The 17,014-nt window shown below is 39.5% G+C and overlaps 1 protein-coding gene across 1 annotated transcript in view; it reads left to right on the top strand.

Annotated features, from left to right (window-relative positions):
- Positions 1 to 17,014, top strand: part of FAT4 (FAT atypical cadherin 4) — a 129,783-nt gene that overhangs the window by 60,817 nt on the left and 51,952 nt on the right. Inside the window, exons 2-6 of the mRNA XM_051794431.1 lie at positions 5,130 to 5,261; positions 8,592 to 8,853; positions 10,578 to 10,928; positions 15,179 to 16,101; positions 16,820 to 16,994. Coding sequence (XP_051650391.1) covers positions 5,130 to 5,261; positions 8,592 to 8,853; positions 10,578 to 10,928; positions 15,179 to 16,101; positions 16,820 to 16,994 — 1,843 coding nt within the window. The remainder of the gene's footprint in view (positions 1 to 5,129; positions 5,262 to 8,591; positions 8,854 to 10,577; positions 10,929 to 15,178; positions 16,102 to 16,819; positions 16,995 to 17,014) is intronic.

The following is a 17,014-nucleotide window of genomic DNA, read 5'->3' as shown; positions in this document are numbered from 1 at the left end:
AGAACTACTTTTCTTACATCTACAGTTAAATTGAGGCAGAACTGTTTGAGATGAGTGCTGCCCTGCCTCAATCTGTTCTGAATTTGTTTGTGAAGGAAAAAAAGCCACAAGAGGCTAATTTGAGCAGCAAATAAGAATCTTAATAAGATCAAGGTAATTAATACTTCCTCTGCTTTGAAAATGTCTGTGACAACAGGCTGCAGCATGGGTTGGCTATCTGTAACAGTGACAGGGACACAGCATTATTGTAAGAATGTTATTAAGCCTGTGAAGGAGAAATTTCATTCACACACAGGGAAATTTATGGTATTGTTTTGACTTTCTATTGCTGATCTCTGTGGTTTGTTGTATGTCTGTGTTTTTGCATCTTAGTTTTATATAGCTGGAATCAAACATTAAACAAGCACACAAACAAACAAAAAAACCCACCCAAAGAGAGTTTGCTTAGAAGTGGATATGTAAAATTATTGTATTTATTTTACAAGGCTTAGTTAATAAGCAACATGTATTTTTCTGAAGAATGAACTGTGAAGGAAAGCTTTAATTTTCAGTCATTTTTCTAGATTCATTAAATGTGTGAAAGAAAAGCCCTATACTAGAATTTGTACAAAATTAGGATAATTTTGTGGAGATTTACATGCATGTGGATAGAAGCTTTCTGATTTTTTTATTTTCCATTGAAGAAACAAACCAAGGCAATATTTTGAATCTATTAATAGTTTTTCCATCATAGTGTTAACAGATTTAGAAGGGTCTGTAACTATGTATGTTCCCATGGCTTCTGCAGAAATTCAAGGCTGTTCAGAGGAGCAAAGCCCCCATCAGTTCGTGGACCACTGGAGGGAGCAAGTTAGAGAATTAAAAAGGTGCAAACACTCTTCACTACCTTTGCTGCTGCTGTATTTTATTCTATTTGAGTCCTTTGAGTGGCAGTAAGAACTTTTGGGTCCTATTTTAAAGATGCTGTTGATATAAATGGGAATTGAGGATTTGTCAGACGGAAAGTTGCAGAATTTTTTTTTGGAGTCTGTCCATAGTACAGTACTTTGAGTAGTCCAAGGTGAGTGGCTCAGGTGACTGGTTTGTGTCCCTGATTGGTATCCTAGAGTTGCATTGACTGCTGGGTTTGAGGTCAGGCAAGATTAATCCCCACGTTGGATAGATTTGGAGAAGGGGGTGATGATTATCACTTTTGGTGTAGCCTGGGCGTGTTGCTTCCTACAGTTCTATAGGCACTGGCAGATGATGGTTCCTTCCTTCCAAGGCTTGGACAACTCTCTTCAGCTCTCTTTGTCTTTTTTCCTGTTGTGTATTTGAGGTTTTGAGGCCTTTGGTTTCCTAAATATTTATTCTTATACTTGTTGTTGTTGTTGGTCTGCCATCAGTGCAAGCTGAGAGCATAGCATGTGATCTGTAGACCCTTTTGAACATGATTCCTGTGGTACAAACAGGTAATACTGTCATGACCACCTTGTCTTGCCTTCATTAAGTCCAAGACAGGATTGAACATAACTATTAATGGGTAGCATATGATATTAATCAAACCATATATTTCAGAAATCCAAATGACACATATTGATATCTCTAGGCAAATGTAGTATGGGATTAGAAAGAAGAAGTTAGTTGGGAAGAGGTTTAGTTTAGATCTTTGATTAAAGCTTTGTGGACTTTTTTTTTCCCTGTTGAAGATGTGATAAGATATGCTGCAATCTTCCAGTGCCCTGTGGCATAAAAGACTTTGTGGTTGTGGTTCTCCTATGGGCCTCTGCTTGGTGTCAGAACTTCTGAAATAATTTCAAAGTTAAATTAATTTTCTAACTCCCAGACAGAAGACTGGACATTCACTTTACATCCAATCTCACCCAGGATGTGTATTTTCTGAAATGAAGCTTAATGGACTCTTGTTTTGGGGAAAATGTGAAGATTTTTCTCAAATCTTTTTCATAAATACATTGGGCCAGGTTGGATTGGGCCCTGAGCAACTTGGTCTAGTGGAAGGTGTCCCTCTCCATGGCAGGGAGTTGGAACAAGATGATCTTTAAGGTCCCTTCCAACCCAAACCATTCTGTGATTACTTAAGTGAAATTTCTGCAAACAAGTGCATCCAAGGATTTTATTACTTAGTTTTTGCGGTACTGTGTGTAAGCTGAAGTAGTAAATTATAACAGAAGTAAAAAGATGGCTTTAAACATGGATGCTAATTAGACTTAGCCAATGGGGAATTATGGAGCAATACACGTTATCTAAGCCCTGTGGATAAATAGTAAATCATGGTGTAAATGCTCTTTAAAGAAGTTGTGGTCTTTTCTAAAAATGTCTCTTCTTTATTTGAGAATTCCTTATTTTTCCACCATCTAAAGCACATCTTCAGTATAAAATACAATGTCTTTGTTTACTTGTGAACTGATTTTTCAGAATAAAATTAGCTCTATTATTCTTCTCCTTTTTTTTCGGTTCTCTGGAATCTGATTTTATAATTAATTTATTTGTCCCACAACCCTTAACCATCTGTATCCTTGGATTCTCACTATTCCACATTATGCAGGCTGTAGGCAATGCACAACTCCCATCCCAAACCCCCCAGAAGTTGTCATATATTTTTCATGTGATTTGTACAACGGGTGATCTCTCATCATGAAAATGGGTTCTGGTGCTGAAATGTCACCCGCAGCTGAAACATTAGCTGTGAATGACATGTATGGTATGAATAAATAAATTACAGAGCTGTGCAGCTGCTTTACCTTGAAACCCTATCTGAGGAAATGCTGTTCTTTGAGGACGAGAGCAGGCAGAGTGTGCTGTACCAGTTCATGGGGCAGGGCCCTCTTGGCAAGGAGAGCTGGCAAAATCCTTCATCTGTCATTAATTTCTACCACACCTCTCCCATTTCTCTGATTCATTGTCACCCAGATGCAGGAGTCTCCTTGAAAACTAACCTAGGCTGGTTTATTCCCTGAAAGTTTGTGTCTCATTAGTTAGTTGTCAGGCATTGCTTGTGATGCTCTGGTCAGTGCTCCTTTAAAGTTAATGATAAAACCTTCTAGGTTAATCTGTCTCAGGCCATGAATTGTTTTTTGTACCATTTGTGAATGGTCAAAGGGATTAAATATGGGATAAATAAATAATGACCTTCTATAAAAGACTACTGTTTTGTCTCCACTTCCAGCACATATAGCTATAATATTAATATTGTACTAACATTATATCTCTGTTTTTAAAGGTAGTTCTTTGTAATGCTGTGGGAAAGTTCTGACAAGCCGACAGTAACGGTAGCCAACTGTGGGCATAAATACTGAATACAGACTGAAAAAAAAAATTAAAAATTAAAAGAAAAAAGGCTCACTTACTTGAGGTGACAGATTGGCTTAGATCCCCAGGTGGAAAGTGTCTCCTTATGTGGTGTATATACTGACCACAAACCAGTATGTGTTCTCAATAGTCTAAAGCTCTCTACCCCTCTGAAGAAATTCTGTTGGTGCAAAAGTGCTTATCAGGGAAATAGCTGAGCTCCTTGTAGCCTTCTCTGCCTTCAAAACTTCCTCTGAGGTAAAAGAGACTGGTGTGCTAGGATCAAATACACCCTCAGAATATTTACGTGTCTACAGCAATTTAGATTTTCAGTATCTTTGATGACAGACAGCAGTACAACACAACAAACCTATTCTGTTACAAAGTCTAGCTCTGGTGTGAGACTTTCTAAAACGTTTGCCTTTGGGAGGACCAAAGATGGAGCATCCTTTGGAATGTGGTTTCAGGAAGCCCACAGAGAACCAATACCTTGGTGAGCAGCCACTGAGTGCTTGGGGAGAGATGCTGCAAGTGAGACCAGGTGACTCAGTTGTTCTGCAGGGACGGCCAAGACTCTGTCACTGAAGTGCTTGTCTTTGGGATCGTCCTGGTGATCAAGTCAGAATGTCTTGGCAACTGGTGGTCTGTATGAAAACAGAAAAAAAAAGAAAATGTTAAGACAGGGGACTAGAAATAATAGAATCCTAGACTTCAGATCACCAAAAGTGTCTGTGTTGGTTGTATCCAGAGCAGCCCAACACATCTATTTTCAACTAAGTGCAGGGAGAACCCTTGTGTATAACAGCATGGCAGATATTGAAGTGGAAATAATATTCTGTCTGTCAGTCTAGGTATCTTTAAGTCATCCATCCCTTTGCCTCCCTTCCTGTGCAACAGCTCTCTCTCTGCCTTTCTCTGTTCCTTGGTAAGAGTTCCTTCATCTAGCCCTTTTCTCCTTAGAGGGTCTTCAGAGTTTGGTTCAGTATTTTGGGTCCAAAACAAGCCTTTTTTTTTTTTATGATAAATGTAAAACAGCTGTGTCTTCTTTTTCTATTTTGGAATATTACGTTCCATACCCAGCAACGCAGGAAAACGTAACTCTGCATCTTTTTAAATTAGCATCAACAGGGCAGCAATCTTGCTTATGAAAAACTAGGAATAATGATCACACAACAACCTTTCAGGAACTATCATTATTATTTGGAAAAGCACACAAATATGGCATGTGAAAAGAACATTAGTTGAGCTGTGGATAGGCAAGGAGAGTAGATGCTTGTGGGTGCTTCTAAAGTAACGTTTATGTTTGCAATTAGGGGAGAGCTTTGAGAGAGAGAGAAAAACAGATTATTTTTTATAAAATATATTAAGTGCAAGGGTGTTTTTTCCTCTCTCGGAACAGAGAGTTGCCAATATATAAACATTTCAGAGAGAATTTTACACCACCTCATCTTTATGTCAGGCAGCATTTAATGGTTGAGCGATCTCCTGCCCCGGCACTTGGCAGCTACTCTCCAGGGGCCGACTTTGAGGATTACAATGACAGTCTATCAGTGGATCTTTTCCAATATAAACTAGACTAGGACCATTTAAAATCAGTTGCTATCAACAAGTCAAATTAACTTTATTTATGTTAGAGGCTTTCCTATGAGTATTTTATAACAACGTGGAATTTTAATATCTGGAGGGGCTTTTCCTGTTGTTGGTGTGATTTGGGAATGCGCTAATTCACGTGATTAAGAACAATTTACCTAATTTCTTTCTGAATTACGTGATTTGTAACATTCAGGTCCAATCAGCACTTAGGGCTCACACAGCTTTTTTCTGATTCCTGCTTTTTACAGGTTGAAATAACACTTCAGGATATCAATGACAACCCACCAGTATTCCCCACAGATATGCTCGATCTGACTGTAGAAGAGAATATAGGAGATGGATCTAAAATATTGCAGCTGACAGCCATGGATGCTGATGAGGTAGGAGCATGGGTTTGTATTTGAATATTGGTACTAAAAGTGCTGGAAATACGTTTTTACCTGTTCCCTTCATCTCTTTGTGAGAGCTTTGCCTCAGGAATCATTGCAGTCATTCACCAAACTCTGTTCAGTATCATGGAGTCACACAGAGGCATAACCACACGAGCCAGTGAGACAACTACTCTGTTACTTGAAGGCTGCTCACTGGTTTGTATAGAGTGAGTTAATGTTTTCGTAACATCTCAATGCCAAAACGTGCCCCACATTTTGGGTTTAGATGGTGTTGTTACAAGTCTCATCACACACAGTACCCAGTGATGTGGCGAAGGTGCTCAACTGCCCAGTGTGTGATAAAGAGTTATTGATGTTCAGTTTAAGACCACAACTTGAGATCTAAACTAACTTTGAAGCCAAAATGTTGTAGTTGAGCCCAGTTGCAAGGTGTGCAATAAAATTAATGTGAGACAAACCTTGGAGAACAAGAAAACTTTTGGTAATGCCTGCTTTCCTTTTGACTAGATCTAAATAATATCAATATTATCCTTTCCTAAAGAAGGTTTTATTTTACCAAAAAGAGTGGAAATGAAATAATGCTAAAATATGTGCTCCGTATGTGAACCTCTTTGCAAAATAGTTTTGCCCAGTTAGATTCATTACTGTGAGGGCGCTGCAAAACTAAGGTGCTATTAAGAAACTACAGTGCTATTGATGCATTCATTTATTTTAGAAAGTAAGTTATGAAAATGTTAATGATATTGTTTTCATTTATTTCAGCTGATTCTTTCCACAAGGAAAAGGACTAAAAAGTCAATGTGAACATGCAAAGAAGTTTGTGTTGTCATTAAAGTACAGGGTTACACTTGACAACAATGAGCAGTTCTTGCATTCAAATAATAGGGTAATTCAACCTCCTCAAGAGAATTTTATTCCTGCCCTTTTTTGTGTTAGCTTGGTTAGTCTTCCTGTGACTGTTAATTGGTGTACTTAATCTTACTACTGCAGAGGGAACCACTGGAACACCCATAGGAATGGTACAAATGTGATCATGAATTTTTTGTTCTTCCCTTTATTTTCTGGGAGTAGCCTTATATACTGACAAAACCCAGGATTTTGGACAGATGCACATCTGTAACAAAAATTCTAGCTGTTTGTATTTATTTTAGGAAGAAATAAATATTGAACTACCACTCTCTGGTATGGTATGGCAAGTATATCTAAGATTTTAGCAATGCTCCAGCCTCTTTTTGACAATTCCTAGATTGTGTCTCATGTATTATCCATCCTGAAGCACTCTGTCCACTGGGAAGCGATTTGTTACCTCAGAGAGAATCTAGTCAATCTTTTCTATAAAAAGGAAGGATTTCAGTTTCCCTGCCAGAACATTTGTAACTCAAACTCATTATGAAGAGCTGAAGTTTTCTTAGCTGTGTGCAGTTTAGGGTCAAGATACTTGCCTTTTTTCCCCCCTTCTCTAAAGCTGAGGGCACAGTGAATGCTCTTTGTTTTTCATATCATCTTCCTGCGACGTTACGCTTTCAGACATTCACGTGACATTCACACTTTCAGAATCAAAGATTTCGCTTCCAAAGGATGTCAGAACCCTTACATGGCTGAGAGGTGTACAAGAACATCTCTTAGTAATATTTTATAATGATAGTATGAAGGCAGCAAATTTCAGATCCTTGTCTGCTATAAGGGCATCATAGAGATCCGAGAAAAGATATAAAGACATTCTTTAGGTGCTAAGTGATACCAAAAGCTTTAACAATATCAGCAGCTTCTAACACTTTTTAAAGTCGCTTGTTGATAGGAAATTTCTCTTTTTAGTAGGTTTTACATATCTATGTTTTGTTTTGCTTCTCACCTAGGTTGTGTATAAACCAGTATTGCAGGTGGCTGTGGTTATAGCTACACTCTCTTAGAAGGACTCTGGCTGGTCAAACAAGGGGTGAAGAATGTGGTCACCTCTGACCTGAAATCTGAAATTCTGATCAGATGTTTTTGCTAAGCCACACAATTGGAGGAAAGCGTGTGACATCCCCTACGTACACCTGAGCACACAGCTGAAGTGCTGCATGCAGCTCGTCAGGGCTGGACACCTGCACAAGCCTGTTTTCTTTCTAAATTTCATTTTATCAGTTAGCTCAGTCCAACTCTTTGAAACAACACCCTAGAGAGAAAGTTTGGCAGTCTGGTAAGGTCAGGTAACTAACACTTGTCTCTCCTCTCACAAATACAAGCAGGTGTTTATCTCTGTTAATTTGCTTTTTTAGGCAAGAGCATTTGGAACAGTTATAGAATTTCTCTCTCCCTGATCTCTTTGATCTGTTGTTCAACTCAGAAGTGCCACTTCTGTGCCAGCAGCAGATTTCAGCTGTGACACCTTTAGTTCTGGCCTGGCACCAGAGGAGGGCACAGTAGATATCTGCTCACCCACCAAAACACATTGTCAGGCATCATCAGCACACAGACTATAGGTACATGTATCCCATGTTACATGTCACCAGCTTTAGAGCCCTTAGTCTGTCTTGGAAAAAAAAGAACGTGACATTTTTCTACATAACATTATTTTTCCCTAATTTTCCTTTCAACCAAATGATCAAAGTCCACATGAATCCTTTTTTTCCAAGGACAAGTGAGATTTTTTGACCCAAAAGCTTTTGACTTCCAGCACAACCCAAAAGATCAGAAGTGTGATTTTAATGACACATGATTTGTCACTTGGGGGCTTTTTATTTACAGGGGTAAATGTATTTCCTTGCAGAAACTGACCTTTGAGGGGCTGCTGCAAGCACAACCCTCATGAGTGTTTCCTGACCGGGAGCTGCAGCTCTTGCCATGTGCTGGCTGGGGGAACTGCTGCGTGGCTGCCCCAGGTCCTCCCTCTCCTGCCTTCTCCATCTCGCCTCCAGAGAGCGAGGAATGCAGAGCTGATCCCACTACCAGGGATTTAATTTAACCTTCAAACATAAAACAAGAATAAACATTGATCCTTGTTAAGATGTTACACTGCTCGGTGATGCTGGCTTGAAATTAAAACAGATATCAGATCTTTGTGGTACTGATTGGATGTGATCCTTTTATGAAAAGTGGAGCAAAAAATATCTGGGCAATCTCATCAGTTCACATCTCATAAATAAAAACTGTGAACGTATGTGTCTTTACTGTGGAACTGAAGCAGGGACTGGGCAGGAAGGCTCTTTATTAAAGGAAACCATTCTGAAAAATATTCGCCAAGTGCAGTTACTGGAACGATTCTTGTCTTACTGAAAGTTATGATGTGGTTTTCCTGGCGAATAACTTGATTTGACCACTTCTGTTTTTCCTTAGGGAGCCAATGCCCTGGTGACGTACACTATTATCAGTGGTGCGGATGACAGCTTCCACATTGACCCCGAGTCAGGAGAACTGATCGCCACCAAGCGCCTGGACCGGGAGCGCCGCTCCAAGTACTCCCTGCTGGTCCGTGCCGATGACGGCCTGCAGTCCTCAGACATGAGGATAAACATCACTGTTAGCGACGTCAATGACCACATCCCCAAATTCTCCAAGCCAGTGTATTCCTTTGACATCCCAGAAGATGCCACTCCAGGTAAATAGGAAATGGAAATATGATCACTGACCTCTTCAGTTGTTTCCTTCTTTTAAAGCTCGTTTCACATGCAAGAGTGTTTTGATGCTTAAAAGTTGGGTTGTAAGCTAGAATATATTTACATCAAATAAAGCTTTCAAAAACTGTGCTCTATTACATGTCTCCAGATGAGAAATGAATATTATTTGCAACAAAAGTACTCTATTTATATTTCCAAGATTTTATACAGACTGCTAATACAAAAGTGGTATCTGCCAGTATTAGTAACTGCAACATCTTAGAAGCTTATTTTAAAATATGAATAAACAAAGGAGATGCAAATGACATGGTGATAGCTTTCCAGCTTTTATTAAGGCTTTCATAGGCATAGGAGTCTCAGTTTGGGACAACCAAGATTACCCTTATGCCTCCAACTTTTCCACTCTGCCCCACAGTCCCTGTCCCAAAATTTGATGGTGGTTTGCATTTAAGGATTACAATGCAATCAGCTGTGCCTCAGGAATCTGATCTGGAAGTAACTGAGACATCTGTGTAGCATGGGGTGGTTTGGTTGTAGATCCTCAGCCATGCTCTTTTCTCTTGTTGCTCAGTCTTGAGGCTTGGTCTCTTTTAGCAGGAACAACCCTGGAATAGGCAATCCTAATTCCCTCCACATTAAGATGAGGCTTCTCTCGTTAATCATGTATGGAGTGTACATTAGTGCCTTATACCCAGCTTAGCAGTCGGGGATGGCAAAAGAAGAAATAGGCTGATTTTGTACTTGAAGTACTTCATCTTCTCCTGTTCCATTCTCCAGCAGTCCCAGAGTAGGCTCACCCAAAGGGGAAGGACCATGAGCCCTTGGATAGCTCTGGAATAGAGAGAGGAACCCTTGGAGGTTCCTATCTCTATCCCACACAGTAATCCCTGTTCCCCTTGCAGTTAAAGAAACATTAAAGCTTGAGGTTATGAAATGGGTGTCAATGATACCAGCATATCCAGGTGGATTAAAGGGGGTTGTAGCACTATTCTTCATTCTAATGATACAAGAAGTTTTCATTATCACGTTGCTCAAAAATAGCTTACTGTGCTGTAACGCACGTAGTTCATCTGGTTCCACGGAAAAGAAATTAAATTATCGATTTTCCTGGAAATGAGCTGATCTTAATTATAATTAGTGTTCGAAATACTAAAACGTGACACTTGATTTCCAAACTTTAGTCAGTCGTGCAAGGGCAGCTATGCAGAAATGAAAACAATGGCACAGATTCACAAGGAGTTGAATTTCAGAAAACAGCAAAGAATGAACCCCTATAAGGTTTCTAGTTTTCTAACCACAGTTACCCTGCGAAGGCACTGCTTAAATGTAGAGCTGGGATATGTGGTATGTACTGATATCTAGGTTTCTGCATTTAGAAAGAAATATCTAGAAGGTTTCAGAGGAATGAGAAGGTCCTTTGAGTCCTAGAAAGACAATACCTATCAGGAGAAAAGGTATTTTTGCCCCAGTTGATACCATTTAAAGATAAAAGCAAACGTCCCTGGGCATTTCTTGGGGGTTTTTTAGTAGACCTTTAAAGCAAGAATATGATGTTCCTTTCAGCTTTGAAAAACCTTTTGTAAGTCAGTCATACAATAAATACTAAGGTTTGAATTTCTACTGGAGGATGCCTCTCATGCTTGATGATGAGCTGGCTCTTACTGCCCCAGAGTGCCTGATGGTGCTGTCCTGTCGTGCCATGCAGGTTCCTTAGTGGCAGCCATTCTAGCCACTGACGACGACTCCGGTGTCAATGGGGAGATCACGTACACCGTAAGTGAGGATGATGAAGAGGGCATCTTCTTCCTCAATCCTGTCACTGGGGTCTTCAACCTGACTCGTGCGCTGGACTACGAAGCACAGCAGTACTACATCCTTACCGTCCGCGCAGAGGACGGGGGAGGCCAATTCACAGCCATCCGAGTGTACTTCAACATCCTGGACATCAACGACAACCCGCCGGTGTTCAGCATGGCCTCATACAGCACATCTGTGATGGAGAACCTGTCCCCAGGCTCCACCATCCTCAACTTCAGTGTCACCGATGCGGATGATGGTAGGATTTTCCTCATGTTCTGTATCTCTGATGATAAACACTTGTTTCACCTTAGCAATGTATTAGAAGACTTGTTTGAAAGGGGAGCTTAGGGCTACCCTTAGGTTTCTGTCATATGCTTAAATTCACAGTGTACTGTATAAAAAGAAATTATTTTTCTCATATTTTATATTAAGTGTAAGTGGGTGTTTTCTTCCTTAACTTTTTTTATGATAAATTAAAAATACATTCAAATACTGCTTTTTAACTGCTTCTGCAGAGCTGTATTTCACTTAGAGAATGTTACAGCTGTTGAACAGAATAATTTCTCCCCTGATGTTTGTGTTGCACATTTAAATTAGACATAAGATTTCCTGTAGACTTCTCTTCTGAAAGTTTATAATATATTCTAAATAACGTTGTGATAATATGAGGTGTTATCTGAAGTCATTTTGAATGTCCTGTAAATTTTAAGTGTATTGTGAAGAGAAATGTCATCTACAGGGTGTTGATACTGGAGGTTAAAAATCTGATTAAAAGAGATTATGGGAAAATTTCTCATTAAAATGAGCTTTAATCATGGGATTATTTATGGCATCTAGAAGGTGTTAATGTGTTGGGGTGTAAAAGGTACAATCTTTATAGCTGGCTTAACCATTTTGCCAATTTGTGCCCAAGCAAGAATGATTATAGAACGTGACCATAAACATCATTCCATAGAGTACTGCATTTTCTGAAGTGTCCACAGACATTAGTCAGTGTGACTTAATACAAAACTGTTCATAACCCTCATGGTGACTTTACAGGTGAAGGTTATTTTTGTGACACGTTGAGCAACCTTGTCCCCTCTCAATTTGACAGGGCTCAACAAAGCCCATGGAAGTGTCTCGCGCTGAAATGTGCTTCAGGCACAAAGCACCTACATGCTTCGAGGAATTTGTGCACGTGAAATGACTGAGCCAGTCAAGATTATTCAATAAAACTGTTTTTTTTTCAGGAAATGCTGAGTTGCTGAACTCAAACATTTTTGTGGGGAGATAAATTTTGTGCTGATAGATAGAACTTTCCATGGTAAAATTGTGCAACTGGTTTTGAGATCAAGCTGAGGAAGTGAGCGAGAAGAGATTCCATAAGATAAGCCAACAAGTCAGAAATTATACCTTGGTGATACTGGCTATTCTTGCATGGATCTCTCACCACTCTCATTAAAGCTTTTATTTTATGTAAACTAATCATAAGTTGGAGGAGGAACTTGTACTTGCATCATGCATACCAGGGAAGGGATTGTTCCTTCAGACCTGGAGATAAATGGATTTGTGTCTATCTCCTCCTTTATTTCTTATTCTCCCATTAGGAGTGCAAGGCTTGGTTTCAGATCTTTTTGGAAGTTAATTTCACTTCACCATTATGGGTCTGTTTTCCTTTTCTCTTGCACCTCATACATTAATTTCCATCTGCACGCCGTGAATGGGAACTATATCATAGCACTGACATATCATTTTACATTCATCATACACTCAATTATCAGGGAGGCAAATGAGTATATGAGGAGCAATGCAATGAGAAGTCAGATGTCTTGCCTTATATATTTTTTGGCACACTTACTTTTCTAACTGACTGGATTTAAAATTAATAGGGCAGAAATATCATTCCAAGAGCGTGCCAGTTTGAGTTCTCCCATAAGACTGTAACTTCAGCAAATGTTATGATCTATTGTTTCTGTTTCAAGCCCAAACTTGTTATCTTGTGTTGTCTTATATTAATCTAGAGTACAGAAATAGCTAGCATTATACTCTTCCCCCTGTGACTCACCGATAATGCACTCAATAGAACTATAATTTTGTTGATTATTTATGTTACATGATCCCATAGTTTGAAGGAGCTCTGAAAATACATTGTTTTATAATGAGATATGCCTGTTGTTTTAGGATAAACACTGATAAAAGACAGAAACATGGTGATAGTGAAACGGGTCCAATTTTCATTTTCTTGTTCAACACACCCCTTGGGAAACAGTAGCTGTTTATCTCTGCTTGGACTGTTTCATATACAGATTCATAGTAAATATCAGCTACAGCTCTTGGATATTTACAGAGCAATAAAGAAATCAGTTATCTTAAACACGTTCATTTTATGATTTAGATTTTATTTTTTTTCCACATAGAATTAGCAGGAAAAATCTCAGAAGAAAGGATATGCTTGTCTGTTTGTTAAAAAGTATGGCAAGATATTCCTGTAGGCAAAACCCTGTGTCATTTCCCAGACAATCTCTACAGGTATTTATAGAATGGCAGGGGGAAGTAGGATTTTTTGTTTAGTCTCATTAGTAAATAAATAAAAATAGAAACAAAACCCTTTAAAAGAGCATTATCATGAAATTGGTGACTCCATGTCTGTCCTTTCAGAGTTTTATCAGATTAACCCTCAGATTAAATAAACCCAAAGTTCAACAAAGAGGATATCCCTGCATTCTCCCTAAGAAAAAAACAGCTCCAAACCTTGAAAGGGGGGATGGACAAGGTGCACAGTGCCAGCTTGGCATGCTGTGTTTAAAAAAAGAATAGTTCATTAAGTGACAGTCCTGGCTCCACTGATATTTAGGTAACTTCTGCACCATAGTTTAATATATATAAGCATTACCAGCAAGGAAAACTATGGGAATAATGGACAGGGAATGAAAAGGTTCACAGAGGTGAGATAAAGAAGAGCAAGAGTAAATTTTATAGGAATAAACACTGTAGGAAACACTGGGGGGAAAAAAGACAGTATTTTTAAAAGTAATTTTCTTCTGTAGGATCAAAATCCCACCCATCTCCAAAAACTGAAAAAATTGCCACAAAGTATTTTATTGAAATCAAGACTTTCATCCATTTTCAGTCATTTGAAAATACAACTGAACAAAAACCAGACTAGAATTAAACTTTCACCATCCTTCACTTGATCAAAGTAATGGAAAAACACTAATATTTGACATATAAATGTATTAATTTCTTTAATTGCATTCAAATATTTTGTCTTTCATGTTTGATTCTATTCATATTATAATTAAGTTCCTACAAGAAAAAAAGAGAGAGAGAAAGATGCCAATTAGAGTAGCCACTGGGGAAAGACAAGAGTAGATTTCCCAATCCGAACATAATAAACAGCAGAGATTAATAAATCTCATGCAGGAATAATTTTATTATCACAGCAATTCAGTCAGAGAGAAAAGAGCTTCTGAGTAAAAATTACAAAAGGCACAGCAATCAGTTACTTAAGTGGGCAGCTTGGTTTCTGTGCATGAAAAAGCAAATCTAAGGGGTAAATTAGTAAGTAATGGTCTGGTAATCTCCTGATTCGAACTCACAGTCCTGAATGCTCAAAGCAAGAAAAAGAAATTTTTGAGATTAATTAAAATAGGAGTAAGATAGATGAGAGAAAACTCAATTTCACAATTAGATGTTCCCAAAAATTAGTAGTTTAGAGTGAACTCTGGAATTGAAGCAGTAACACACGTTTGTTTCCTGTATGGCATATTTAAGGATATTTCACAGCCTTGTCAAGACTCAGAGTGTGTTTCCCTTACTGGAATGATAAATCTCTCCCTTGACCATAATTGCCACTTATGTTTCGATCATGAGATGAGGGCTGTTCATCTGATATTTTGGAATACCATGCCATATATGGGAAGCATACCTTTCCCCAGTATTCATTCTTGGCTTGCTCCAGTTAGGCTTGGGAGTTTCTGGTTGTGGCTTTTTTTAATTGAGTGGAAGAATTCATGAAATAATTACATTAATAATAATGTTGCTTAGTTGAACTGGGGAAAACGGGGAAAACGAGGAAAACAGATGTTCAATGAGCAGCTGAACTACTGAGTCTTGGTTTCCAAAGGAAAGCCTTCAAACCCTTTATCCCTAACCATTGTAGATGGGGGAAATTACACATGGTGCCACCATGCAATCCTGCTGAATGAAATGCAGAGATGAACCCTGATGACCGCTCCCTCTGCGGCCTCTTCAATTAACATCCTTCCCTCTCTCTCTCTTTTGAACTCTTGTCAGAAAATAATCATTTCAAAGACTTCTGCTCCACTGTGACACTTGGCTGAAATTAGCAGATGGATTCAAAAATGGTAATGAGGAGGCTCAACAGTCAACGCCATCACACAGTACTCATTTCCATAGGAAAATGAAGGAAAATTTCCTATGGAAATGAGGCCAGAAACATTCGTGTCTAGGTCAGAGGGATGAAGTTATGATATCTACCTTTTTCCCTCCTTACCCAACCAGGCTCCAACTCTCAGCTGTCCTTCAGCATCGCATCGGGGGACAGCGCGGGGCAGTTCGACATTGACAACAGCGGGATGCTGAGCATCAGGCAGCCTTTGGATCGGGAAAGCCAGTCTTTCTACAGCCTTGTCGTGCAAGTCCACGACATGGCCCCTCTCGCTGCCTCCAGGTACACAAGCACAGCCCAAGTTTCAATTATTCTGCTGGATGTGAATGACAGCCCTCCAACCTTTATCTCCCCTAAGCTGACCTACGTCCCGGAAAACACGCCGATAGATACAGTTGTGTTCAAAGCACAGGCAACCGATCCTGACAGTGGTCCCAACAGCTACATTGAATACAGTCTGCTCCGGCCTCTGGGAAACAAATTCAGCATTGGCACTATCGATGGGGAAGTGAGGCTGACCGGGGAGCTCGACAGAGAAGCTGTATCCAACTACACCCTGACTGTGGTAGCCACAGACAAGGGCCAGCCATCCCTTTCTTCGTCTGTGGATGTGGTGGTTATAGTCCTGGACATTAATGACAATAACCCGCTTTTTGCCCAAAAGCTTTATAAAGTAGAGGTGGAGGAAAATACTTTGACAGGGACGGATTTAATCCAGGTGTTTGCTACGGATGGAGATGAAGGGACAAATGGGCAGGTCCGTTATGCCATCATGAGTGGAGATGCCAATAATGAGTTTCGTATCGATTCTGTGACGGGGGTGATAACAGTTGCCAAGCCTTTGGATAGAGAGAAGAAGCCTTCCTATACACTGACTGTTCAGTCAGCTGACCGTGGGAGCAGCCCAAGGACTGACACTACAACAGTCAATATTATTCTGAAGGATGTCAATGATTTTATCCCCACGTTTGAACTTTCTCCCTACTCTGTGAATGTTGCTGAGAATTTAGAGATGCTCCCAAAAGTTATTCTTCAGGTGAGTACGTTCAGCAATAAATATGTATCCCTGACAATTAATAGCATGCCTAGATGGTATTAATGAACAGTGTTGTTCCTCCAAAATTAAACCGTGGCAAGACAATTAAAAAGTTACCTCTTGCCTGTAATCAAACTTGCAGTCCTTGGCTTCCTTTTCTTTTTGTTTGTATGCATGGGTTTTTTTTACCAAAAGTTTCTGTTGTGCTTTGTAGTTCTGTTTGTGTTCTCCCTACCTACACTCCCGCCTTCACTGAGACTTTAAGAGTTTACTCTGTCTCTCATCTCATTCCCAACTTTTATGCAACAAATCTCTCAATCTGATCATTGCCTACATGGGATGAGGCTCTATGCCAAACACTGAGAGAGCACTAAATGGATTCAGACAGCAGGACGTGCAGTGCTTGTTTTCATATGGAGCTCAGCCTAAACCATGTTATCGGTGGTTTTCACTGAGCCCCAACACAGTTTTACTGTGAAACAGTTTTACTTGAGAAAAATAAGTAATCAACTATTTCGTATTTTCAAACTATTCTTTTAAGTCCATCACCACCGTGTTAAGTAATTTTTTACAATTACAGCTAATTTATACATAAAGCATTTGGATTCTGATAATTTGGATTATTATCAAAGAGAATATTTCCTCTACGCCAATAAAATTTTACAGATGCTGTACTCATCAGTCCTTGATATTTCTTTTGTTTGCATTGCTTTTGTAGGTTGTAGCAAGGGATGATGATCAGGGCCTGAACAGCAAGCTGACTTATGTGCTGGTGGCTGGCAATGAGGAAGGAGCCTTTACTCTCTCGGGCAGTGGAGAACTGCGCTTGGTCCGGAGCCTGGACCGGGAGGCAAAGGAGCAGTACATGCTACTGATCACAGCGGCTGATGCAGGTAAGGCAAACAAAAAGTCT

Source organism: Manacus candei, unplaced genomic scaffold (assembly GCF_025592945.1).
Source record: "Manacus candei isolate 608988 ecotype Guabito, Panama unplaced genomic scaffold, ASM2559294v1 h1tg000039l, whole genome shotgun sequence".
NCBI classification, from domain to species: Eukaryota; Metazoa; Chordata; class Aves; order Passeriformes; family Pipridae; genus Manacus; species Manacus candei.
Note: the sequence above shows the minus strand (reverse complement) of the source record. Positions and strands in the feature narration are given on the sequence as shown.